Source organism: Haplochromis burtoni, unplaced genomic scaffold (assembly GCF_018398535.1).
Source record: "Haplochromis burtoni strain Fernald_Lab_line unplaced genomic scaffold, NCSU_Asbu1 Contig_401, whole genome shotgun sequence".
NCBI classification, from domain to species: Eukaryota; Metazoa; Chordata; class Actinopteri; order Cichliformes; family Cichlidae; genus Haplochromis; species Haplochromis burtoni.
The window spans coordinates 153,820-163,801 of NW_024582762.1; the positions used below are offsets into that span (position 1 = coordinate 153,820).

General features: G+C 42.5%; 2 protein-coding genes and 1 long non-coding RNA gene across 3 annotated transcripts in view; 1 reads left to right on the forward strand and 2 right to left on the reverse strand.

The window, feature by feature from the left end:
* Nucleotides 1-1,179, reverse strand: part of LOC121812014 — a 2,933-nt gene extending 1,754 nt beyond the window's left edge. Inside the window, exons 1-2 of the long non-coding RNA XR_006052811.1 lie at nt 995-1,179; nt 618-765 (exon numbers count right to left, since the gene is read on the reverse strand). This is a non-coding gene — a long non-coding RNA (uncharacterized LOC121812014). The remainder of the gene's footprint in view (nt 1-617; nt 766-994) is intronic.
* LOC102311559 (WD repeat and HMG-box DNA-binding protein 1-like) overlaps nt 1-3,550 on the forward strand; it is a 6,435-nt gene extending 2,885 nt beyond the window's left edge. The window contains exons 5-10 of the mRNA XM_005944420.3: nt 637-748; nt 1,043-1,093; nt 1,176-1,271; nt 1,355-1,447; nt 2,927-3,033; nt 3,394-3,550. Coding sequence (XP_005944482.1) covers nt 637-748; nt 1,043-1,093; nt 1,176-1,271; nt 1,355-1,447; nt 2,927-3,033; nt 3,394-3,550 — 616 coding nt within the window. The remainder of the gene's footprint in view (nt 1-636; nt 749-1,042; nt 1,094-1,175; nt 1,272-1,354; nt 1,448-2,926; nt 3,034-3,393) is intronic.
* Nucleotides 3,551-6,155: 2,605 nt separating this feature from the next.
* LOC121812013 (WD repeat and HMG-box DNA-binding protein 1-like) lies at nt 6,156-7,458 on the reverse strand. Its single transcript, XM_042212923.1, has 2 exons — nt 7,029-7,458; nt 6,156-6,253 (listed from the first exon to the last, which is right to left on the reverse strand). The coding sequence occupies exons 1-2, from the start codon at nt 7,243-7,245 to the stop codon at nt 6,156-6,158; spliced, it is 315 nt and encodes a 104-aa protein (XP_042068857.1). The 5' UTR covers nt 7,246-7,458.
* Between the last annotated feature and the right edge of the window lie 2,524 nt (nt 7,459-9,982).

Genomic DNA, 9,982 nt, shown 5'->3' on the forward strand with positions numbered 1-9,982 from the left:
TGCAGCTATTTTCTGCAAGTACCGCTGCTTCGCCTCTGGACGCAATCGGTCTCTATACAGTTCATTCTCTTTTGAGCAGCTTTTAAGCATCTTGTAATCGTCGTTCCAACACAGTGTGTTTGATTTGATTCGTAGACCCCGAAAATGCCGCCGCGCTCCCACAATGCATTGCGGCGTGACGTCAACTCCGAAGCCCTATTGTTCCTTCAGTGCAGAATCAGCTCCACACAGCTGTGATGTTTCCAGCTCACAGGCGGATTGGTTTCTGATTAGTCCAGATTGGAGATAAACGTGTGTTTGCTGCCAGAAATGATTTGCCCTAAACAGGTTTATGACAGTAATAAAAGCACAGAGCAAGGTGCCGTATTGATGCTGCTATTTTCACCCTGGTAATTTCAGTAGTGGGATTGATTGTTCAGATTCAGGCATCTGTGGCTGTTAGGGCAGATTCGGCATCTACCTTCTGGTAGACGGTGAAGGAAATCTGTGATGTTTTGCTCCTCTTGTTCATTGATTTGACAATTTGCACTTGTGTTAGGTCACAGCTGATGGACCCTTCCTCTCAACTATGCCGCTGCTCACTGGCAGGCAGTCGGTGACGTGTGAACACAGCTTACCTTTGTCCTTTTTCCACAGTGACTTCATGGTTAAGGTGGTGGAGGTGTCAGACAGCAGTCAACAGAAAACACTCAGGGGTCACGAGGCACCTGTCCTCAGCGTCACCTTTGACCCCAAAGATGACTTCTTGGTGAGTGAACCTTGTGTCTGAAAGCAGAAATTCAACACAGAGGCTGAAGTGAGTATTTGTGTTGAGTTACAAATGGGACAATATCTTCATTTCATTGCAACTTAATATGAACCCACGCCCCATTGCTCCTCATCATATTACTGTGGTTGCTTCCATTTAGAGTTTTCATTTAAATGTATAAATACAAAAGAGAACCACACAGTGTTTAAAAAATTAAAAAAAAAAGGAGAGAAGAGAATTTATAACCTGAGGACACCTGTCGTACATCACATCACTGTCGCCTTTGTCTTTCAGGCCTCTGCTAGCTGTGATGGCTCTGTGGTGGTGTGGAATATTGAGGAGCAGGTACATCAGCATTTCAGCACTTTTCAATTAGAAAAATGCACATAATTCTGATTTTCTACATGATTTTTATCTTCTTTCTCAGACTCAGGTGATCAGTTGGCCTCTGCTGCAGAAGTCAAATGACGTCACTAACGCCAAGTCTCTGTGTCGTTTGGCCTGGCAGCCCGGGATGGGAAAGGTTGGTGACACGTCTCTTTGCTACCTTGAATGAGAGCGACAAAGACATCAGTCCTAAAATAACAAAACATTTGCATTTGTCAGTTTTTAGCTGTTCCTGTTGAAACCAAGGTACACCTGTATGAACGAGGCTCCTGGGACCACGTGAGCACTCTGTCCGATGATCTGCTCGCACAGGTGAGGTCCAGTATTGTTGACGTGGTGCACATTGTACACCTGACTATCAGTATAAGCAGTATTTGTTGTAACTGTGTACATGGCCTCACAATCCTGTCTAGGACATCAATATGCTGATCCATTTGTATGCTAATGCTAAGTAGTACAGCAATATTTAGCACTGCTTTTGGCATCATGACCAAAGACTGTATGTTAAAGAAGGAAGCAGCATCTGGGACATCACATTTTTAGTTGGACTGGGATGTTTCTTCTATATCAAAAATGAATACATTTAGTTTGAAGGGTGGACTGTTAAGTTATCAGCTAGCACTACCAAGCTTGAGATGCAAGTTAAATTCGTACACTGCAGGGTGAAACACGCAGACATGCATTACTTATTTAATGTTGAGGACCAGGCTAATAAAATAGTAGAACTGGACTTGCCACCTGGATGGCCTTTACTACACAGCAGGATAATTGCAAAAGGCACAGACAGTGCAAACACAGGTTTTAAAATAAAGTTCTGGGTTTAGAAAGAAAGTATTCACTACAGAAATACAAAGTAAAATTTTAATGGTCTGTTTGATACAATGGGAGAATCACTGTGTGAAACCACTCTGTGATTAGATAAGATAAAAGGCTAGATACGATTATTTTTTTGAAGAAGGTTTAGCTTGAGACTGCTTAAGTACTATATGGACAAAGTACTAACTGTGTATAGGTGCAGCTCAGCCATTGAAGTCCACACCATGAAGCTCTCACCACAGGAGGAGGTTTGAACTCTGCAGTTACTGAGTCAGCAGAGCGCTGGAGGCTTTTACACCCTGTGCACCTCAGCACTTGGTGACCCCGCTCTGTAACTTGACATGTTCCTAAACCCTTCCACTTTGCAACAATATCATTTACAATAGATCCTGAAATATCTGGGAGGGAAGAAGTTTAATTAACTGCATTGTTGCCATGATGGCTTCCTGTTGCAGCACCTCACCCTTTAGCAGGACTCATTCTATTTACTCTTCAAAACTTTGTGAAAGGAGTCTGATACGAGTTTATGAGTCACTTCTTCCCCTTGTATGAATTTTTAATTGATTAATTCTAGGTTTATGAGAACATATCAGTTTGTTGGAAGATGTAATTACAAATAAAGAGATATTTTTGAGTACAATGTTCTTTTATGTTTTAAATAACCTTAAAAAAATACTGACTATATCTTTTAGCAGGTGTGGCCAGGTACTTTTGTTCCTAGTGTATATATATTATTCACTTCTTAGTCTGACCTTAAAGAAGAATTGAATGGTAGTTTTATTTCATTAAAGGTTTATTTAATTTATTTTAAACCCCTTTGTGAGAGTTTTTACTGTTTGTTTGTTTGTTTGTTTGTTTGTTTGTTTGTTTTATTAAAACCAGTGAGTGAGTTATTTAGATATTAAATAGCTGAAACAACTCAATCATTATTTTTCTTTTTTCTTAAATTTGATTTCCCCTCCTTAATTTTTGCAGCCCATTAACGTGGTGTCTTGGTCTCCTTGCGAGCGTTTCCTGGCAGCTGGCTGCGTGGGGGGTTTACTTACAGTGTGGGACGTGAACAGCAAGCTGTGTGTGGAAAGGTAGGAAACAAAGCTGTGCAGACGCTGAGTGAATTTAAAAGCATATATATGACGGGTAAAAGGTAAACCAGTTTAGGGGACTGATGCTGATGAAATTGTTTACCTTGGTTCCCAGTGCTTGAGGGCTAAAGATAACCGAGACTTAAAGGCTGGTGTCATCATTAAAGGAATAGTTTATTATGTGTTTTCCCCCTCCCCCAGTATTTGTATTAAACAAATCGTGTGTTCTTTCTTCGGCTTGTCTCTTTATATAGTTTGTGCACAGATGATGTCAATCTTCTTGTAGTCTCTGCCAAAAGCAACATTGAACAGTAGATGTTGCTCATCACTAAAGTTTAAGCTTTCTGCTCTCTGCTGTAGGCAGAAACACGAGAAAGGCTTCACAGTGTGCAGTTTGGCCTGGCATCCATCAGGCAGCCATATTGCCTACACGGACACTGAGGGCTGCCTGGGCCTGCTGGACGGACTCGGCACCTCCACAGCTGATAACAATACGACCAAGGTACTGCTCAAGTAACCTTTTTTTGTACCCCCTCTGTACATCCCTGTACCATGAAGTAAGATTCTGAGACTCATCCAGCTCTGCAGGTTATCTTTCTTCATTAGATTAGCTGGGATAGATCTCTGCCGTAATAAAAGGAAATCTAACTACAGACAAGTCACTTGTAAAACATAAATTTACAGGTCAAACCTTTAAAATCAGGAAGTTATCACTACACTACCTTTTTTTTTTTTCTTTTTTAATCTTTCTTTGTTGTCCCGTTTGGATCTTTAGCCATCAGAATTGTTGTCTTACGGCCAAGAAAGATGCCAAGTGGATTTATTTTACCAAGTGGATCATCATGGCCTTGCCATATTGGTCCATTTGATTGACCTTTATTATAATTATGTATTTATTTTATTTTTGGTTGCTACAAACGGGACAGACATGACTGGGGGACATGTGAGTGAAGTTGGCCCCCCCACCTTCTTCAAATCCAACAAAAGTGGTATCAAACGTTTGTGCTACGTTTGTGCTGGTTTGTGCTGCAAAAATTTTCGTTTGTGCTACTATCATTTTAAAGATATTAATAAAAATTTCTAGAGGTCATCAGAGGTCAACCAGCCCCCCTACATTAATTAAATCAAACTAAATGGGTGTCAATCAACTGTGCTACGTTTGTGCTGCTAAAATTTTCGTTTGCGCTGCTTCTGTTTTAAAGATATTAATGAAAAGGTAAAGGTCAAAAGGTCAACCAGCCCCCCCACATTACCCAAATCCAACAAAATTGATGTCAAACGTTTGTGCTACGTTTGTGCTGCAGAAATTTTTGTTTGTGCCGCTATTATTTTAAAGATATTAACAAAAATTTCTAGAGGTCAACCAGCCCCCCCATATTAATGGAATCAAACAAAATTGATGTCAAACGTTTGTGCTGGTTTGTGCTGCAAAAATGTTTGTTTGTGCTGCTAACATTTTAAAATTTTTAATAAAATAACGTCTTGATGCGTGCTTAATCATCCAGGTAAGTAAATCCCAAAAGGTTCATTCTGTTCATCTGGACATTTTCAGTTGGAGAAACGTTTCGTCACTCATCCAAGTGACTTCTTCAGTCTCAGCTGACTGCAGGTTTCCCCAACCTTATAAACACATGTGAGTGAAATTGGCCCCCCTACCTTCTTCAAATCGAACAAAATTGATGTCAAACATTTGTCCTGCAAATTATTTTGTTTGTGCAGGTTATGTTTCCCTAATTTTATACACAGTATATGTACAGTGAGAGAGAGATGTTACATCTGTCTTCACTTGCATCCCAGTCATAGAAGCATTGGAGGTCGTTCATAAGAGATGACAGGATCACCCCAACCTCAGCAACAGGACCACCCTCAGCACTGATCAGTTGTGTTTGCTTTTGGAACTGTGTCTTAATTCCACCTATTTTGCATAAGGGTCAGTACAGGCAGAAATCTAGGTGTGCCATGGGTTCCCCCAGGCCCCTGGTCAAAGTCACCAAATCGGTTCGTAAGCAGGTACAGGTGTGGCCAGAAGGGTCCTCAGAGGCACTGCTTTTCCACCACAGGCTGCCACACACGACAACACCACAGACTTTCAGGAATATACAGAAACTGTCATTGCCTACATCCCAAAATGCATCGATGATGTCACGGAGACCAGGACTATCACTGTCCGGGCCAATCAGAAACCATGGCTCACAGGTCAGGTTTAAATGCTCCTAAGGTTGAAAAATGCAAGCCTTCAGAGCCGGGAATTAGGTCTAAGAACAGCAAGGGCAAACCTGTGGCATCAGCTGCAGCAAAGCTTCAGCGACAGCAGAGATACTTGGAGGCAGTGGCAAAGAATACAAACCTCTACAGACCGTGGTGACACAATCCCCAGACAGTGTGTGGAGATCCCTTGCCAAAATCAGTACACGCAAAGCTCCAGGTCCTGATAACATCCTTAGACGAGCACTGACGGACTATGCTGTGGAACTCACAAATGTCTTCACAGACATCTTTAACACATCACTAGGGTCAGGCCGTCGTTCCCACATGCCTCAAAGCCTCCACCATCATTACTGTACCCAAGAAGTCATCTACCTCCTGCTTTAAGGACTACCGTCCTGTCAAACTCACCTCCATCATTATGAAGAGCTTTGAACGGTTAGTCATGCATCAAATCAAATGATCGCTTTTCCCCAACCTGGATCCATTTCAGTTCGCATATCGGTCAAAACGCTCAACCGATGATGGAATTTCAACTGCCCCTCACTCAGCCCTCACACATCTGAACACTAGAGACTCATATGTCAGAGTGCTGTTCATAGACTTCAGTTCAGCATTCAACACCATCATTCCCCAGCAACTCATTCACAAACCGGATCTGCTGGGGATCAGCACCTTGCTGTATAACGGGCTGCTAGATTTCTTGACAGGAAGACAGCAGACAGTACGGGTCGACAGCAACACCTCCAGCCCAAGAACACTGAATACGGGGGCTCCCCAAGGATGTGTGTTGAGCTCCCTTCTCTTCACTCTGCTGACCCACGACGGGATCTACTACAGGGGTGAAGTTAACCATCTGCCAGAGTGGTACAGCAACAACAACCTGTCCCTGAATGTGGAGAAGACCAACAGCAACTCTACTTCCTCTGCAAACTGAGAAGCACAAGAGATTCAACCCCCATTATGAGCACCTTTTCCCCCAATTTGTCCTGACCAAGCTTCAGTGATCCTGTGTCTGAATGAAAAAAACAAAAAAATAAATGGAGTAATTTCAGGTGATGTCTCCATTCATGTGCGATGTATGCTGAGACATGCAGCGATGATCACAGTTTCACTTCTTCTAAAATCTGAACACCTTGTAACTTTAATCACCTAATTATTTTTTTCCCCCATAGATTAACATTACCAGTTAAAGACCGCAATAGGCTAACCTGCACAAAGACAAACTTCACTGCCTTCTCCACTAGATAGTGCTGACTTTAGGAAACATTTGCTTTGCTTATAATGATGACAAACATAACGATAATTAACAGGTTAAACATTGACTGCAGGTGGTGGAAATTCATGCAAACAGTTGTAACTGTGCCTCTTGAGCCTGAAATCCAAGTTCATGCTACAGACTTTCTGATCAAAAGTCAAATAAAAACTCTAAACACTTGTTTTGATGTTGAACTTTTGCAATTGAGCTCTTTAGTTAGGATTTTTTTTTTGCTTCTTTCACAAAGTCGAATCTGTTTTTTTCTGCACACAGAAAAGCTTTTAGCCTTCCCTTCGCAAGAATTTCTAATATCCTAATCTCGATCTTTGAACGTTGCGTTTCCTGTGTTTTGTAATACACTTTCAATTATTTCTGACATTTTAAGGAACAAACTATTGCTCGAGAACATAACTGCAAGATCAATCAATGATGAAAATAATAGTTAGGTACAGCAGGAGTTTGTGATGGCCAGAGCACCTCGCTTTTATCTTCCATCTGTATTCGCCCCCTCAATGACCCCATCTTCACCCACCTAATGAGTTCTCGTCATCCAGGAACGCTCCTCTGTTCTTCACCCGCCCAGTCGCAGGCACCAGGAAATCGTCATCGTCATCGTCCCAGCCAACGGCTTTCTTAGCTGGAGACTTTGTGTCACTCAGTCCTTCATCCATCAGTCTGTCATCGTCATCATCAAACAGGTCATCATAGTCTTTTGCAGGATTTTTTGCAGCGACCTGCTGAATGTCCATGACAGATTTAAGCAGCTTGAATTTAACTGAACAAAAGAAAAAAAAGGGAGACTTTGAAGCTGGGCGTGTTTACAGTTGTGTTATGAACTAACCGCAAACAACGCTCAACTGGTTATAAATGCAATCCGGTAACTTAATCTATGGACGCTGTTGTTCCTGAACAAAGAATATGCAATAACACTAAAAGGCATTAAAAAACTCTGGGGCCTCTGGATGTCTGGGGCCTGGATCTCCTCCATACCTGCTTCATGCCCTGGAGGACGGGGCTGTGGCTCCCCACACTCCCTAGCAGATCGTTACATGGAGAAACCTTTGGAATACAAGCATGCTGATCCACACAGGTGTACACACGGGTGTTCACAGACGCGGACTACAGCTTTCTTGGCTGCTGCCTCAAAGCACATTGTGCGCTGTCTATCTTGCGTGCTGCACAATATCGTTTAATATTTAGTATCTACTGTTATCTACTGCTAGCTAGTTTATTGTGATGGTGCTGTATTTATTATGTTGCTCTTTTTTATTTGTTTTCTCTTCTGGGGTTTTTTTCTCCACACAGGTGATCCAGGTGTTTTGTTTGTTTTTCTTTCTTTCTTCCCCCCTTTCTCACCATCTCTTCTCCCCTCTGTTTTTCTTTCTCTCCTTCTCTTTCTTTCATTCTTTCTCCCTGTCCTATCCCCCAGATGTGAGTGAACGCCTAATCTCTAAGGCTAAACCCTACATACCACACAAAGATATGGAGAAACTCATTCATGCTTTCATTACGTCAAGACTGGACTATTGTAACTCACTCTACTTGGGTCTACAATCTTCTCTTCTGCAGCGTCTGCAGCTGGTCCAGAATGCCGCAGCACGTCTCTTGACCGGCACTAGAAAGTTTGACTCTATCACCCCTGTTCTGAAAAATTTACACTGGCTTCCTATCAAATATCGAATTGATTTTAAAATTCTATTGTTTACTTATAAAATTTTAAACAATATGGCACCTGACTACTTAGCTGATCTCCTCTGTCTGTACAGCCCTCAGAGAGCACTAAGATCATCGGGCCAACTGCTCTTGGTGCAACCTAGGTCTCGGCTGAAGACCAGAGGAGACCGTGCCTTTGCCGTTGCTGCACCCAGGCTATGGAATACTCTCCCTCTTCATATTCGCGCGTCAGATTCCATTCAGTCTTTTAAATCACGTTTAAAAACGTATTTGTTTGATCTGGCATTTAAGGCGAATTAGGGTAATTTACATCTGGCTCTGTATTTAGATTATGTAATTATCTTATATTTATATATTTGTATTATGTGTGATTTTATTTGTACTGCGATTTTACTGGAAAGCACTTTGGTGTACTTCGGTCTTAAAAATGTGCTATATAAATAAATTTTGATTGATTGATTGATTGAAGTTACCCCCCCACCTTCTTCAAATCCAACAAAAGTGGTATCAAACGTTTGTGCTACGTTTGTGCTGGTTTGTGCTGCAAAAATGTTTGTTTGTGCTGCTAACATTTTAAAATTTTTAATAAAATAACGTCTTGATGTGTGCTTAATCATCCAGGTAAGTAAATCCCAAAAGGTTGATTCTGTTCATCTGGACATTTTCAGTTGGAGAAACGTTTCGTCACTCATCCAAGTGACTTCTTCAGTCTCAGCTGTAAAGTGTAGTGAAAGTGTGCGTGTTAGTCCCCATAGGGAAATAGTTCCTCTGCATTTAACCCATTCACCCAGTGAAGCAGTGGGCAGCCGCCAGTGCAGCGCCCGGGGAGCAGTGTGTAGGGACGGTACCTCAGGGGCCTCAGGGTAGCCGTTCAGGGGAATCGAACCCCTGACCTTCCAATCATGGGGCCAACACTTTACCTATTGAGCTATCCCTGTCCCCAACCCGCCTTTTTTCTCTCTCATAATAATGTGTACTTTAATGTGTGCCTGACAATGTAGGGTCCTGCTCCTAATGAGACAATGATGGGGGAGGGGATCTTCTCCCTGATCTGGACCAGGGCATCACTGAGCTCTGGAGGGCAGTCAGTAATATCAGTTCCTTTGTGCTCCAGGAGCTGCCTGCTTACTATTGCCACATGAGGCATTTTCAGAGATGACTGAATCCCATGTTCCCTCATCAAAGGAACAATCCAGATCTTTTCCCCCAAATACTTTTCTACATGTGTTGTTTTGCCTTTGTAAGTAAGGGTGGAAGTAGAAGGATATTCTCTATGAGATTTTTCTCCTGAGACAACTTGAACAATGTGCTGGGGGGTTAGTTCCATGATTGTTAGTATGCAAATTCTTATGACCATTGATCAATGACAACTAATCAAAGCCTACTGATCAATGGCCATGAGTACCATTCACAGAAAGTGGGGAATGGCTACAATCACAGCATTGTAAGATGGCAAAAGATGTACCCTTGGGCCCCCCTTCTCGATTCAGAGATGGTCAGCATCCTGACAGCCCAATGGACGAAGCTGTCTCTCAGTCTGCTGGTTCTGGCCCGGAGGCTCTTCAGTATCCTTCCTGATGGCAGCAAACTGAAGACGCTGTTGAAGGGATGAGTGGAGTCACCTGTAATGGAGAGGACCTTCCAGATGAGGCAGGTGCAGTAGATCTCCTGGGGAGGGAGGCAAGAGAGGTCCCCACAATGCTCTCGGCTGCTCTCACTACCCGTTGTCATTTTTTCCTGCAGAACCCAATGCAGGAGTCATACCACACAGTGATGCAGCTGGTGAGGATACTCTCAACTGTGCCTCTGTAA

What these genes read in the sequence shown, in the direction of transcription:
- LOC121812013 (XM_042212923.1), bottom strand. Translation starts at nt 7,245, where the DNA reads ATGGACATTCAGCAGGTCGCTGCAAAAAATCCTGCAAAAGACTATGAT. An exon ending in GGATGACGAGAACTCATTAG is followed by an intron (nt 6,254 to 7,028) that starts GTGGGTGAAGAT and finishes TTTTTCATTCAG; the next exon opens with ACACAGGATCACTGAAGCTT.